The sequence below is a fragment of the Leopardus geoffroyi genome, chromosome D1 (assembly GCF_018350155.1).
Source record: "Leopardus geoffroyi isolate Oge1 chromosome D1, O.geoffroyi_Oge1_pat1.0, whole genome shotgun sequence".
Classification (NCBI taxonomy): domain Eukaryota; kingdom Metazoa; phylum Chordata; class Mammalia; order Carnivora; family Felidae; genus Leopardus; species Leopardus geoffroyi.
Genome location: NC_059329.1, coordinates 18,753,579 through 18,769,863, shown reverse-complemented (window position 1 = coordinate 18,769,863; position 16,285 = coordinate 18,753,579). Strand labels below are relative to the sequence as shown.

At 49.3% G+C, this 16,285-nt stretch overlaps 1 protein-coding gene across 4 annotated transcripts in view; it reads right to left on the bottom strand.

Moving 5' to 3' along the window:
- Positions 1-16,285, bottom strand: part of SORL1 (sortilin related receptor 1) — a 173,081-nt gene that overhangs the window by 64,045 nt on the left and 92,751 nt on the right. For all 4 annotated transcript variants that reach the window (XM_045483206.1, XM_045483202.1, XM_045483203.1 and 1 more), the window contains exons 15-21: positions 15,021-15,149; positions 14,454-14,539; positions 10,546-10,718; positions 9,099-9,230; positions 6,467-6,558; positions 4,696-4,942; positions 3,885-4,023 (exon numbers count right to left, since the gene is read on the bottom strand). In XM_045483206.1, coding sequence (XP_045339162.1) covers positions 3,885-4,023; positions 4,696-4,942; positions 6,467-6,558; positions 9,099-9,230; positions 10,546-10,718; positions 14,454-14,539; positions 15,021-15,149 — 998 coding nt within the window. The remainder of the gene's footprint in view (positions 1-3,884; positions 4,024-4,695; positions 4,943-6,466; positions 6,559-9,098; positions 9,231-10,545; positions 10,719-14,453; positions 14,540-15,020; positions 15,150-16,285) is intronic.

Here is a 16,285-nt window from a genome sequence, read left to right as displayed (position 1 = left end):
GGGGAGGGGCAGAGAGAGAGGGAGACACAGAATCGGAAGCAGGCTCCAGGCTCTGAACTGTCAGCACAGAGACTGACTCAGGGCTCTAACTCGTGAACCACGAGATCATGACCTGAGCCGAAATCAGACACTCAACCGACTGAGCCACCCCGGCGCCCCCAAAATGGGGTTCTAGACAGAGATGTATACGGTCTGAGAGGCGGTATCCAGAGGCAAACCCCAAACCAAGCAGACCCAGTCACTGACCCCAAGAGGTACACTGGGCAGGAGCTTATGGGGTGCTACAGAGAAGCCGGGAGAGCATGGAAAGAGTAGCCAGCAGAATTCCACCCCCAGAACATGGCCACGGACTCTATACAGGAGGCTGCAGTCTTGCATGGGCAAGGAAGACAATACAAAGACCATCAATCTGATATAAAGAGTGGACAAATGGCAGTCATCATCTCCAAAAATGTCCCCTTCAAAGACCAAACAGCCCCATGATGCCTTCATTGGGCAGATTCAGAACATATTCAGATCTCCTCTTTGGAAAATTCCTCCAGAACCAGTTTAGGACACAGAAATGCTATTATCTTGCTTAATTATCTAAACGTTTGACAATGATCGAATCAAATCCACCTCAGAGAGTAAGTGTTTGCCCTCACTACAGGTATTTAAAAGCCTTAGATTACTGAGACTCTGAAGGACCATTCCAAGAGCTCCAAAGTATTTTAATCCATTGCAAAATCAACTGAAAAAAATCAACAGCCTTGTAAACTAAGCTCTTTAAAGAAAAAGCACTCAGGGCGCCTGGGTGGCTCAGTCGGTTACGCTTCTGACTTCGGCTTAGGTCACGATCTTGCAGTTCGTTGAGTTCGAGCCCCACGTCGGGCTCTGGGCTGACAGCTCAGAGCCTGAAGCCTGCTTCGGATTCTGTCTCCCCCTCTCTCTGCCCCTCTCCTGCTTGTGCTCTCTCTCTCTCAAAAATAAATACACATTTAAAAAAAGAAAAAGAAAAAGAAAAAAGCACTCTTTGTGGGGAATAAATTCCAGTAACCCTACATGAAAACTAATCAGGGACAAAGATCAAGAAAGGCGTCTGGTCATAACCAAAATCACCCAAATGGACAAAAGCTCGGAGTGAACAAATTTTTATCACGAACAACAATCAATCAACATCTAGGACTTCCATATCACCATCATATACCAGGGCACTGCTATTCCAACAACAGATGATAGAGGGAGCAGAGCCTAACAGTTTCGTGGAAGTCAAGCTTGGAAGTGAATTAGGCCACGGGGCAAATTCTTACCACTTAACTACACGTATGATATAGAAACATGAGCCTGACTTTCATGTTCTCATCTACAAACCAGAAATATTAATAGTACACAGGATTTGGGGAAGGTTAACTGAGGTCATTCAAGCCCACAAAGCACATTAGCGTGATACTGATAACACAGGAATCCCTAAATAAATGTAGGTTATCATCTCGATTATTATTTTACACTTGGCTAATAGTCCTACGTGCGCTAGGAGCTGACAATAAAAATAAAAAAGATTGACTAGCACCAGGGATCACGAATGTGCAAAACAGGGTCCAAAAAAATCAGGCAGGTTAGAGCAAACAAGTTCAAGGCCAAGAGGCACCTGCTGCATACAGGCAGTGCTGGCAGCCAGATGTCATTTCAAAAGTGCTCAGCGAACCTAAACCAGCCCTGAGAGATCACAGACTTGCTTCTCCGGCCCTGTGTCTGTGGGCAGGAGGCCGGCTGCAAGGATCCTGCTCACACAAAGGAGAAAAAGGAAATCCGAAAGGCAAATGGAGGAAGGACCAAAGAGAAGGCAGCGACCGGTCCTGAGGCTGCAGGCCCGAGTCTGTGTGCTACCCACCGGCACACATCTCCGTCCAGACCCCAGCCAGACTCCCGGAATTACTCTGGATGGTTTAAATGAAGGGGGCGCGTTCAGGCACGAAGGGGAAATCATGCCCAAGGTGAGGCTCGCGGGCCCGTGTGCACAGCCCCAGGAGACCACCTATGCACATGCTTAGACCACAAACTCGCTCCCCCAGCGCACCCCCCCACCCCCCCCCCGGGACCTGGCGGTGACTGCACATCAGCTGGAATGAAGCAAGTGACCAGCCGAGACTGGGGAGGGGAGAGCCCAAGGGTCAGCGGTTCATCTGAACGCTCACCAAACACGTGCTTACAAGCGCTTGTCAAAAGGTAGACTTGCTTTCTAGAAGGAGTGCTAATCCAGAGGAATGCTGAGGACTCACTGGGCTTGCTACCCACGCCCATCAGCAGGGGTGGGGGTCCTCCATCAGACAAAGGCCCTGAGTTTCAGCCCCTGGAGCTGAGAAGCAGTCCTTCATCTCTCCCTGTTTTAAAACAGGCACCACGTCCGAGAAGAGAGTGACCCCTACATTCTGTGGCAGAACTGGAACAAAAGCCCGGCTCCTAAACCAGCGAGGGACCTTTGAGAGAGCAAATTCACAACATCTGAGATGTCGTTCCCTAATCTATGATCCATGGATCCCAGTACTGCCCCCGCCCACGTCACAGGTCAGTCGCAAAGGCAGGATAAGAATACAGACTTACATTTCCAGCATTCTGTACGGTTTCCTAAGGGTGTTCTCAATGCTATCTCCACTGGTCTCCCCCAAATAACAAGGGTATCTATAACCGTATTTTTTCCCTTTGACAATCTTCTCTTAGCACAAGGCCAGCCAAAACCTACCAAACAATGTCAACATTCTAGTTCAAACTGGGAAACCTAGCAGTTTGTCAATAAAGGAGAGTCAGCAGACCCAGGGTGCTATTTAATCCTGCTGAGAAAAATAGGGTGCTTCTTAAAAGGACTATTCTTCCCGGAGCATCCTGCCGTCTCTTCTGGAGAGCCAACCATACGGGTGGCATACAGACGGAAAGGGCAGGAAATAAGGAAGGAGGCTTTCTCCAGGACCAGCGGGTCACAGGCACCGGAGCAGCTCTTGAAGCCTCCGCCAGCAATCTTTAAGACAGCTACTGGGGCGCCTGGGCGGCTCAGTTGGTTGGGCATCCGACTTCAGCTCAGGTCATGATCTCATAGTCTCTGAGTTCGAGCCCCGCGTCGGGCTCTGTGCTGACAGCTCAGAGCCTGGAGCCTGCTCCAGATTCTATGTCTCCCTCTCTCTCTGCCCCTCCCCTGCTCATGCTTTGTCTCTCTCTGTCTCAAAAATAAATAAAAACATTAGGAAAAAAAAAAAAAAAAGACAGCTACTGTCTCCATCCACTGGCAGCTCTTCCTTTTCCATGACCTCTTTCCACAAATACGGAGCCCTACTAAGTGCCAGGCAGTGGCAAAACTGTTGAGGACAGAAGGGAAAAAAAAAAAAAAAGAAAAAAACCACAACCCCCTTCTTCATGGGCCTTAAGAGTTGCAGGCGGGACGCATTCATTAATGCTTCATATAGGCAGGCGCTCAATGAGCAACAGGTCATCTGGGCAACCAGAGAATAAGACACGATCCCATCAGGAGGCAGCAACTGTCTGCACACCCAGCACAGCGCTGGGCCCTGTAAGGTTGCCAAGTGGGGATTAAGCGCCCGCTGGGACTCTCCAGCTGCAACAGAAGCCACACCACCAATCAGTCAGGGGCCAAAGGCAGGGGAGGGGGGTGTAATTACCCACCAAGTATCACACGCTAGGCAGGCAAAAACACGCTGTCTTCCAGCTGTTTGTGTACCATTAGAAAAGAAATTAAGATGTCATTAGGAAGAAATTAAATAATGTGCATGTTGTCGTGACAATAAAGATGCAGGCTGCCAGATCCCGCCTGAGCAGGGATTGCCCACACCCAGCCCCTCCTAGAGATCCATGAGAGACAGAGCGAGAGAAAGATGAAGCGGGGCACACTGCCTTACCAGTCGTCTTCCCCTTGTAGAAAATCTTCATGTCCATCAGCCCCGTGAGCTGGCTCGCCAGAATCGCCATCTGAGAGCCGGTGTATTTGGAAGCTCGGAAGATGCTGAGCTGCGACCAATCATCCCAGTAGATTTCATTCTAAAAAAAGAAAAAAGAAAACTGTGCTCGCTAGCGTGGTTCCTTGGTCTCCTGTTCTGGACCCTCCGTGAGAACAGGGGTTCGCCCGTGCGGGGCGATGCCTGACGGTCACTGGTGAATGACCAGCCTCATCGAGATTCCGCCGAAATGCAAGGCAGCGGTTTTATCCAGACCTCACCAAAGAGCCGCACAGAAGGAACTGCCCGAAGGAAACTACCCGATGAGCAATCAAGTTTGCCCACGGTCCAGCCCTTCGGTTCGAAATCTGCTTCCCAACGTCGGGGAGAAGCGACCATTCTGTTTTCTAGAGTCAAAGCAGAAGCGACGGGCAACGCAGCTGGTACAGAGCTCATCTGAAGCCATCAGGGCACGAGGCGGACAAGCCTCACAGGAGATGACACGGAGCCCAGACTACCGGCACTCAAGGGCAAACGGGGATTTTTCTGTGAAACAACCTCAACCTTTAATCTTTTGAAATGTGAACAGTGAGCAGCCCGGCAACTGTGACATCCGTAAAGGATGTCAAGGAAAGGAAACTGTCTCAAATTCAGAAATGAGCTGGTTTTCTAGAAGTAGACAAGCATCTCTGTAAGACAAGAGCAGCTCTTCACCTCGGTACACTCTTCCCCAGCTCTAACAGACCGCCCAAGGTGGGAGCAAAGGAGGCCCCACCTTAAAGACGGCGATGGCGTAGGGGTGGGGGAGGTTGTCCAGGATGACGGAACGCTGCTGGCCATCAAAGGTGATCCGCTCGATGCAGTCCAGGTAGGCGTCTGTCCAGTAGATCCACTGGTCATCCACAGCGATGCCGTTGGGCCACTTCACGTCCTCTGACACGAGACGATGCACAGCAGAACCGTCCATGTTGCTCCGATAAATTCCTGGCTTCAGGTCTCCCCAGTCAGTCCAGAACATCACCCTGGTCAAAACCAGGAAAGAATGCACATCACATCAGACCTGGGGAAAGGTGGGGGGGGGGGGGGGGGGACCACATGCTACCCCAAGGAGGTAAGAAGCCCATCGACAAACATAAGGCCAGTTCGTTCAGCATTATTGTTATAATCTGTAATTGTGAACTTAAGATACTTAACTTCTTGACCCAGGAATTCCTTTACTGGAATTTAAACAGATATAATCAAGTTACGTGACTGCAATATACAAAGCTATTCATCACGGCATCATTCTTACTAGGAAGTGCGTATATGTATACATACGTGTACACGTATATGTATTATGTGTGTATAGATACACACACTTTTAGGTGGATATATATGTATACACACCAAAATGTCAATATACAGAGAAAGTGACAGACTGTGGTATACACAAAAGAGTATTACGAAGCCTGAAAAATCTACAAGCGCTCACATGAAAACGTCATCTTCAAACCACGTTAAGTATTTTTAAAACATGCAGAACAGCAAATGTCCTCCGACTCTGTCTGACACACGGGCGTGTTCATGTGTTTTAAGGATATACGCTTGTATACGGGTAAAAGAGAATCCTGAAAGCTACACAAGAAACTACTAATCATGGCTACCCCTAGGATGCATGAGCGAGAAGGGTTAAGAGTGAGAAAGGAGGAAACAAGTATTTTTCATGTCATAAACTTCTGTTCTCGTAACGTTTTTAATCAGGCACATATACATTTTCTTCTCTTAAAAAACAGATCGAGGGGCGCCTGGGTGGCGCAGTCGGTTAAGCGTCCGACTTCAGCCAGGTCACGATCTCGCAGTCCGTGAGTTCGAGCCCCGCGTCAGGCTCTGGGCTGAAGCCTGTTTCCGATTCTGTGTCTCCCTCTCTCTCTGCCCCTCCCCCATTCATGCTCTCTCTCTCTGTCTCAAAAATAAATAAGCATTGAAAGAAAAAAAAAAAAAAACAAAAAAAAAACAAAAAAAAACAGATCGAATTCTGTATCATAAATATTAGAAGGACTGAAAACCTAATCCAGAATTTCCTTTCAGCCATGTTTCCTTAAGTTAAGAAATTAATAAAAAGCACCTTTGCATTTCCCAGGTGCATACAAATTGTTAGCAAGAGAACCCACCCAAGCTGGGGGGGGGGGGGGGGGAGGGGCACAGGAAAAAGATGGACGGGATCAAATGTTTGCATCATGCCTCAAACTCCAGGTAAAGATCCTTACGATATCCAACCAGGCCTGACCACGTCTAACCAGGAGACTTGCTTTCAATAATACCCTTCGTTGGAGAAAACACCCCACAGATGTGAGACATCTGGGTGCAGAGACTCTGATGCTCGGGAACGGAAAGGGAGTAGAGTCACCTGACCAGATGAGTGAGCTCTGGCTTCAAAACTCGAAGTCAACAGGTTATTTCAACCATAATCATCAGAAACAAGTTTGTGTCCATCAGTTTGCATTTCCACGAAAATCTGTCTGCTGTAGCATCCGACACATGCTGACTTCCTCTGGGGCCACACTTACCCGTCTTGGGGCAGGAGGACCAGGGCCCGGGGCCGATCGAGCACAGAGGAGTTGACAATCGTGAGTCGGAAGTCACCATCTGGATTAGCTACCTGACAAAAAAAAAGGGGGCGGGGGGTGGTGGGAGCCGTGGGTGGAAGGCCAAGATGGATGTGAGCTCCTTGAAAGGCCCACATCACAGTTTCCCGTGGGGCTGCTGCCTACAGACACGCGCCTCTATGGCTGCCTGATTCCCCTGCAGGCGCCATCTGGGAAACTTCCCGGCGGAATGAGCTGTTCCCTCCTCCGGTCATGGGACAATTCTCACGTGGTCTGACAGAGGAGCCACAAGGCCGCCTGTGCCCCAGGTCTGGGGCATGAAGATCTGCACAAAGCAACCCACCTAGGACACTCCAGGCTCCAAAGCCACCAGTGGCTCTACGTTGTCCACAAAACAAATCCTCAAAGTTCCCGCCTCACGATTAAGCATCTCCACACGGGCGCCTGGGTGGCCCAGTTGGTTAAGCTCTGGCTTCAGACCGACTTTGGCTCAGGTCATGCTCTCACAGTTCGTGAGTTCGAGCCCTGTGTCGGGCTGTGCCGACAGCTCGGAGCCTGGAGCCTGCTTCGGATTCTGCGTCTCCCTCTCTGCCCCTCCCCTGCTCGTGTTCTCTCTCTCGTCTCTCGAAAGATGAATAAACTTTAAAAAAAAAAAAAATTAAAAACAAAAAAGGAGCCTCCACAGACCGTTCATTTTCTTTCCTCCATATTCTCTCTCTTCCACGTCAGCCCCTACAACTTGGGTGGGACTGGCCTTCTCGTGGGTCTCCAAGCCTGACGTACTCCTCGTCCTCGTCTGCTCTTACCATATCCCCTCCTGGGCCTGTCCTCTGCCCCATAATCAAATCGTGTCTTTCCTTCAAAACTCACCTCCAGGCCCCACTTCCTCGGCTTCACGCCTCTGACCTGCCTCGAGCAACGAGCATCGGCACTTCCTGTCGGTGACTCCCCTCACCATTCTGCACAGACAGGACCTGAGTTGTGTGCTGTGTGGGGGCTTACGCTTTACTGCATCCTTCCAGCACCTGGCAAAGTGCTGACCACACACATTAAAGAAAGGAGGGGAAGGGCAAGACAGACGCACTACTCAGTATGTCCAAGGCACTGGGCACCTTCTTGTTCACTTCCCCCAGCCGCGCTGTGGGGTGGACGCTAATCACCCTGTCCTCAGGGCTCCGCTCAGATGTCACATCCTCAAGGCCTTCCTGCCCACCTCGTGGCATGCCGCCTGACTGTGCAGTCACACGATCACACTCCCCCCCCCCCCCCCCACCTCCCCGGACATTCTCTGGAGGACGCATCGCTGACGGAACTGACAGACTTCTCTCTTCATTAGTTCGCTGCCTCCACGAAAATCTAATCTCGATCACAACAGGAACCTGTGTCTCGCCTACTGCTGTCTCTCCACCACCTCAAACCATACCTGGCCCATAAGCACGTGAGGAAAAAGCACCCGTCCAACCACTGAGTGGATAAACGAACCTTCGTATCGCAGACGAAGCACCCGAAGCTTCGGTGGGTAAGAAACTCGCCTGAGTCACTCAGCTTCCAGAATAAAGACCGAACCCAGGTCTGGCTCTCGACTTCGCGGGTCTTGTCTGGCAACTTCTCCCGACTCTCTGAGCCTCCCTGAGCCACCCGAGTGCCATGCTTCCACATCGGCAGTACAAAGAGGGCTGGGGACCATGGGCCTCAGCCGTGACGTCCAGGAGGTGAGCGTGCCTCTGAGACCATGACTTTGGTGCTGTCGAGGCCATTCCTGACCCTCGCGTTGCCTTAGGTAGCTAAGGCACAGACAGGTAAAAATGGGATAATGAGAGCACCCGCTGTTGGGACGCCTGCGTGGCTCAGTCGGTTAAGCGTCCGACTTCAGCTCACGTCATGATCTCGCTGCTCGTGAGTTCGAGGCCGCATCGGGCGCGGTGCTGACAGCTCACGGCCCGGAGCCTGGAGCCTGCTTCAGGTTCTGTCTCCGTCTCTCTGCCCCTCCCCCACTCATTCTCTGTCTCTCTCTCTCTCTCTCTCTCTCTCTGTCTCAAATATAAATAAAACATTAAAAAAAAAAAGTACCCAATGTTAACAGGGTTGTTTTAAGAAGTATATCACATAATTCATGCAAAGTGGTTCCAGTGGGGCTTGGCACCCAGGGAGTCCTCATTGCCTTTAATAATAACAATGGCGATCACGATCGTGACGCTGTCTTTATGACTCTGGTCGACAACAGTCATACTAGAGCACTGATACTACGGCACGATAATCATGCTGTGGCGTTATTATGATTATCATTATGGTGACTCCCACATGCTGCCGTTAGCCAAAACAGAACCATTCAGGGCACCTTCGCGAAATCTCGGTCAGGTGGGTCCAGGCATCCTGTTCTCACACGGGCCCTTCACGGCAAAGGGCCAGAATTCTGAACCTTCCCCCTTTTCTTCCCTTTCCAGAGGCTCCACTGGCCCATTCTCTGGAATTCTCGAAGAATCTCCAGAGAAGTGGGTGGGACACACTAGCTGCCACCTCGGTGTCAAACGTGACTCCAGGCCCAGGTGCACCCCCTGCTCGCTTAATTACGGACAGCACGGGACACACGTACCTCAATCTTCTTAAAGCCAGAATCCACCCAGTACAATAACTGGCTGAGGGGTTCAAAAGCCAAGGCTTCTACGGTCTCCAGGCCGGAGTTGATGATCACCTCTTGCCCTGTACTCCCATTCAGACAGAGGCGCTGAAGAGAGAAAAAGAACAAAGGCTGTGAAACACGCAGACGACCCCGCGCCAGCTCGGTCCCCCCGATGGTAACCGTTTCCTCAAAACTGGCTTGGCTGGCAAGGGATGCGAGGTTTTAGATGAGTCAACTTTCCACGTGAGCGAAGCCGGTTTCCGGTCAAAGTGTTCTAGAACATGTCACCGCTTCCTGTTTTCAGCAGAACACCTAAACACAACGTAATCATCTGTATGACTCGGCATTAGCGTTACGAACACTGGTTACTGAAAGATGCCGTATCACAATAATGAGGTCGGAGATTACTGAGAAGCAGGATTTTGTTTGCTTTTAAAATACATGAAGCCAGACTGCTGTTATCTCTGAGTTCTTGGGTCAGTTTTCAGAGGCTCTCCTCCCTTGGGATAGCTCCACCCACCAGTCCCTCCCAATGCCCATTCCCCACCCCCCATCTCCACCCTCCTCAAAACCCGGGCACAGTAAAATTGGGTTGGAAGTCCCGAGAAAGCTTGTTGGAATTGCTTTTCTAAAAAGGATTAAGTGGGCAATGAATAAAGATCAAATAGCTCTCCTTTAAAATGCATGGGTTTGAGTGTAGATGGCTATCTATCTGGCCTGTGTGGGGATCTTTAGAGCTCACTTCCCAGTTCTTGACTGTGTTCGGAATAGCTCAAGTGGATAATTACGTGGACTGCGGAGAAGTCAAGTATTAACGGGTCATGGCTTCGGCAGAAGGACGCTTAAGAGGCAGCTGGTGCGATAGTGACTAATAATCCTATGCTGCTAGTCCTAAAATCTTCCCAGCAGGAAAAGTGAGGCTTCCCTTATAAGCCAGACTGCCGACTTGGGCTCCCTCTGTCCTTCCTACAAGGACCAGAAGTAGGCAGGGCAAGAAAATGCTAAAAGAGAAGACTGAAAATTTTCATCAGCCGGCCCTGAAATGAGTTACCACGTAAAACCTCTAATACCCATTCCTTTTTTTTTTTTTTTTTTTTTCAACGTTTATTTATTTTTGGGACAGAGAGAGACAGAGCATGAACGGGGGAGGGGCAGAGAGAGAGGGAGACACAGAATCGGAAACAGGCTCCAGGCTCTGAGCCATCAGCCCAGAGCCTGACGCGGGGCTCGAACTCACGGACCGCGAGATCGTGACCTGGCTGGAGTCGGACGCTTAACCGACTGCGCCACCCAGGCGCCCCTCTAATACCCATTTCTAATACCTGTTGGGAATTAGAAGTGGGCCATTTGGAAAGAGGCTTATCGGGACTGGGCGATCACGAGGCGTAGCCCCCGAGAGCAGACCGAAGGGTTGACGCACCTGGATGATGTCCAAGGCCAGGTCAGACCAATACAAGCAGTTCTGCTCATAGTCAAAGTCCAGGGCCACTGCGGCCCGCAAGCCAGTGAGAGGCAGCTGCTCCGTGGCTCCTGAGGCCAGGTCATAGCGGTGGATGGACTTCCGCATGGCGTACAGGATGAACTCATTCTCCTCTGCACAGACACACAAAGCAACAGAGAGGGTGGGCCTGGGGGGTGCTGAGGAGGTCTTGGAATGCCTCGTCTGTTCTCTTCTCATGCCTAAACCTCAGAGCCACGGGCCCGTGGCATGGATCTAGTGGCAAAGCATGGGAATCAAGATGTGGAAAGCAGAATCGCCTTTCCACTTGGGACAAGCTACTTCAACCCCTATAAATCCGTTGTCTTGTCTGCAAACCGTGTCCCTCGTTACGTTTGCTCTATTTTATCTGGGTGCCCCAGTAGGCATGCTCCAACATCCACGCTTCTGAGCTCGACCTAGAAGTCTTTCAAGTTACACATGAGAACATGATGACCCCACGCAGCACGCTCTCCCTCGTCACAGGACTGTATCACACGGCACCATAATCATGTTGACTGGAGACCCCTCATCACGGAGACTCGTAGCTAATCTGTTTGCTCACCCATCCAACGTTATTCACGATGACACAGGGCAATTATATCAACCTAGTGTGTTTCCAAAACAGTAAGACTACATTTGTTCTCGAATACTTAACGAAACGTCTCACCACGCGATCATTCCCGAAGATTCTATCTCTACCTAACAAATACTTACACAGTGTATATACCAGCTTCCGGCGTTTGTTTCGTGGGCGTAACAACCGCCTGGTGGAAGCATGGCTGTTAGCTCGATTTTATACGTGAGAAAACCGACAGCAGAGAGGTTCACGCGCTCAAGGTCACCCAACTCGGAAGTAGAAGAGCCACGGCTTGAACTTGGGCAGTCTGGCTCCAGGACCTACATTTTACATGCTGCCTCTTACAATGGAGATGCTCACGTGGTCGTTTTTTGAAGACACGGAAATAGAGGCCCAGAGTGTTTGAGACGACTTACTTAATGTCAGACAACCAGTCAACTGGAGGAGCTGGTATTCTCTCTCTTCTACTTAGGGAACGGCCTAGAAAATATTCAGATTTTCCCACAGCGATGGACACGAGCAGCACAGCCCCGTCCACGTCTAACGTGTCCATTTGGACAGTATGCTGTGTGTGGGACCAAGACCTGAATCTCTCTGCCGCAGGCCTGCAGGGTGACCGTTTTTCGCTCTCTCTGATTCCCTTCATTCAGTGAGTTCACGTGGACTAGCTGCCTGCTTCCCAGCTAGAAGATAGATAATGCATCCCCCCCAAAAAATCTACCTACAGTTTTTTTTTTTAAAGATTATTTATTTATTTCGAGAGAGAGCACGCAAGCAGGCGAGGCAGAGAGAGAGGGAGAGAGAGCATCCCAAGCCGGCTCCACACTGTCAGCACAGAGCCCAGCGTGGGGCTCGGTCTCATGAACCAGGAGATCGTGACCTGAGCCGAAATCAAGAGTTGGACACTTAACACCCAGGTGCCCCTACATACCATTTTTAATAAAGGTTAAGTTTGCCTACTTTTCCTTTGGTCTCATTTTACTTGAAAAATATCTAAGCCGCCAGCACGGGGTAACTAATCTCTTCTTCTGGTTTTCAAGGAAAGCTTCCCACTGCAATTCCCAGTGAAGGGGGCCGTTAAGACGAAAACTGCCAAACCCGTACGTGACAGGGAAGTCAAGGACTCTCGTCGCAGCTGCCACAGGGGGTCGTGGAGGACACGTTCACAGCAGCAAGCTTTCCACCCCGCATCTCCAACATCTGCAAACCCCATGCTGGGGCTCTGGTTTTCCTTCTAACCACCTGATGCCTTTACAGCAGAGCCTGAGTCCAGAAAGACTTGCCTTAGGATTAGGGACAGAGGAACATTTCCCATTTCTGGTGTTCAGTGCTTAGGAAAGGAACAGAATTCTTGACCAATCCCAGCCTAGGAAGAGCCTAGACATCTGTGTTATTAGTCATCATAAAGGAAGGAAGACGACTTCATTTTTAAAAAGGGTGCCCGGGGGTGCCTGGGTGGCTCAGTCAGTTGAGTGTCCGACTTCAGCTCGGGTCATGATCTAATGGCTTGTGGGTTCAAGCCCCCACGTGGGGCTCTGTGCTGACAGCTCAGAGCCTGGAGCCTCTATCAGATTCTGTCTCCTTCTCTCTCTGCCCCTTCCCCGTTCATGCTCTGTCTCTTTTTCTCTCAAAAATAAACACTAAAAAAAAAAAATGATGCCCAGATTACCTCAATCTTTACAAAGATGCTGTGGTTCCCATCAGCCCTAGGAAACCATCCTTTCCTTTCCTGGTACGCCCCTGCCTTCTGTGCCATGAGTCTTTTTTCTTTTTCTTTTTTTTTTTTTTTTTACATTTAGGAGGTGGTCTACACTACAAATGTGCTTTTTTTTCTACTTTGGTCCCTGTTCTATTTTCTCCTCTCAGCAAAGAAAACAGCTCTCTTACCAGTTCAGATGGTTTTCCACACACTGTTTTGTCCCTCACAGAAGTATCTTCAGAAACGTTTATTATGAAAGTATGCACTCCAGCCCTTGAGAGCAATCCACTCCAACCCTACTAACCCAAACCCTCATCAGTAACAGCTCTCGTGAGGAGCATATTTGAATATTATCTGCTCATTTGCAGGAATCTGCTGAAGCCGTGTTCTTCTGAAGTCTCCACAGCGAGGGATGTTAATGACTCTGGTAATGACGGAAGATTAAATTAAGGGACTAATGAGCTTCGCATGAAAAACACCGGGGCAAACGCTGGCAAGCGGTGAGCAATGGAGGGGGGTGCTCTGCCCCGTCTGCGGAGGGCCATGCGCTTCTCGTGATTCAGTGGGGTGCCGATGGCTGTTCCATCAGACCCCATCACCACCACCACCACGGGTCCAAGCAGCCCCAACCATCCACCTTCACCGAGAGGTAAGAGCAGGAGGAAGGGCTCACAGGGAATAAGGAAGTTCTGCAAGAACAAGAACTGGAAATAGGAGGGAAGAAAAAAAGAGGCCGGGAGGTGAACTCTTTGCAAGGGGATCATCGTTTCCTGCCTGGGTTGCAAATACCTGTGCCATCACCGCTCAGTCAACTTAACGCACGTTTGGACCACACACTGTCCCCTTACGGCGCGAACACTCGCTCCAAAGAACGTTTTCCCAATGAGCATGCATAATGGTCACCTAAAATAATGCGAATGACACTCATCTGCCACTGGGGCGATGTCCAAGGAAGGGCATGGGGCTTAAGAGTCTGAATTTGAACTTTGTCCCTTACCAGATGCGTGACCTCAAACAGGTCGATTCATCCTCTCCTCTGAACATGCTTCTTCGTTTAAAAAAAAAAAAAAAAAAAAAAGCAGAGCTCATGATAGTATCTGCTTCACTGGGTGGTGAGAAGGATTAAAATGGCAACACAAGGAAAAGTACATTAAATGTGTGAAACTCCATTCAAGTATTCGTTATAATTATTATCATGAAAATTAAGATAGACCCCTTCGCTACTTCCCAAAGAGCCATAGTTTCTTTATGTTCCAACTCTGACAAACAGACCAAGGAACACACAAAAGACCCTCGCCATGCCTAGGACACAAGAGATGCCGAATAAACATTTTTCAATGACCAAAAGGGATTTCCCTCAAAAAACTACTCTCTATTCCCATGCAAGCATAAGGCTATAAATAAATTTGGTTTGGATACCAAGGTTAGAGGAAAAGGGGAGGTCTGTGATGCTTGTAATTTCTATGTTTTTCCACCACTGAGTTAGAAGGGCCACAAGACTGGACCAGTGTGAGATCATAAGGACACTACAATGACGTCTCAAGAACTCAAAGGCAAGAAACCACCTCTTACCTGCCAAGGGACACGGGACCAGTTCTCCTTCCAGCCGTGTTTCAACGTCTCCTCCACTACAAGTGTCCCCAGAAATCTTCCGATAGCTGTCACCCCCCCCGCCCCAAGAGCAAGAGGTCAGACACATCCAAGAATAGCCATTAAGTCTTCATACCTGGAAACCTATTTCCTATCCACATCCATCTCTTCATTTCCCTATAGAACAAGAAGGATGTTTCATCATTCTCAATTGGTTCTGCTTATAATTACATTGGGAAGCCCAGATAACAGGGAAGACTGTCCCGGGCAAGAGTATACATGTATCCCTTCCACGAAGTCCTATGACGATGTGTCCTTGCTGAAGTTTATGACTTAACATATAGCTAGAGCTACAGAGAAGCTTACGGGTTTGCATTTTTTTCTCACAGAGGGTAGAAGCGTTTGTAAACATCCTAATTCTAAATATTGCCCAAGCTACCTGAGACCCGCTAGGAATCCAAGCAGTTGGAGTACGAAAGGAGCCCAGGTGGCTTTCTCTGCTCTCTCAAACCCAGTGCAGACATGTCCCCCGCACGCTGGGGTACGTACCCTCTTGTTCTCCTGTATGTAGAACCCACAGGACAAGGCACAGGAGGGGAGTATGACTTCCCAGAAAACTCAGGATCCGGAACACAGACCTCTAATGCCAGATCTTCACTCATCTTGAAGCCAAAGTCACTGCAAAGGCAATCGGGGTTTGTTAGGGCCAAGGGTTTGTGTACTTGGGGCATGTCAATACCAACTCTTGTGACTTCTCCCATACCGCCTACCAACTTACTTTAAGTTACTAAACATGTCCCTTTGAAGAACACTCCCTTTTTTATGCTAACACACTTTCAATAGAAACTTTGTATCTGAACCACGACTGGAAAACCGCAATCATATGCCAAAAACAGACAAAGGCAATACAAATCATTACACCAGAAACAAAATAATATTACTTTTTTTTAGCTGGATCTAGCTCCCCACCCAAAGGCCCTGGGTCTGCCCTCTCTCTGTTAAGAGGGACTAGCAAATGTTAAAGAGTTACCAGCACTCAGTGATACTTTCTCCTTGACAGGCTGACAAGCATTAGAAAGGAAATTTAAAAGAATCACCTTTTTTAAATGAATGATTCAATGTTATTTAAGATCATGTCCATCCACTACCTAAAATCACTGTGGGTGTCTCATCCTGTACTTTAGGACACAACACTTTGGCCCACGAGACCTTCCACAATTTGGGGGCCACATCTCTGCCAAAATACTCAGCTCAGGGGCGGGGGTGGGCGGGAGGAGCTGGAGTAGGAACCAGGGACACTAGGTCGAGTCGTGACTCTGCCCTTTACCGCAGTGAACAACCCCAAGAGGAGGCAGTTACACTATATACGTCCCAAAGCCCAGCCCAAAACCGAAATTCGAATTCAAAGAGATTCTCCACGTTGACATGCTCTATTCGAAAGGCTTCCTTTACTCTATTCAGACCAGTGAATTACTTATTAAACACTTTCTCCACAAGAAGTGTTAACAGGTACGGGGCTGAGTGGTCTGTGGGTTCCTTACGCCACAATCGACATTTAGCAATTTGTAGGAATTTTTCAGAAGGGAGAGTTTTATTACTGTGTGGAACACGTCTCATTCATTAAATCAGGTCATTTTTACCGAACGGCTGCTTACGATCTTTTTGGGGGCTAGGTGGAGCATTACCTCATTATTTACTTGCCTCCAATGGCAAAGCACCTGTTCTTAGGCTTCTGCAATCTGTAGGTCACGGCCTAATAGGCCGTGAACACACATTGGGAGGGTTAAGCCCAGCTTCTGAAAGAAACTAACTCT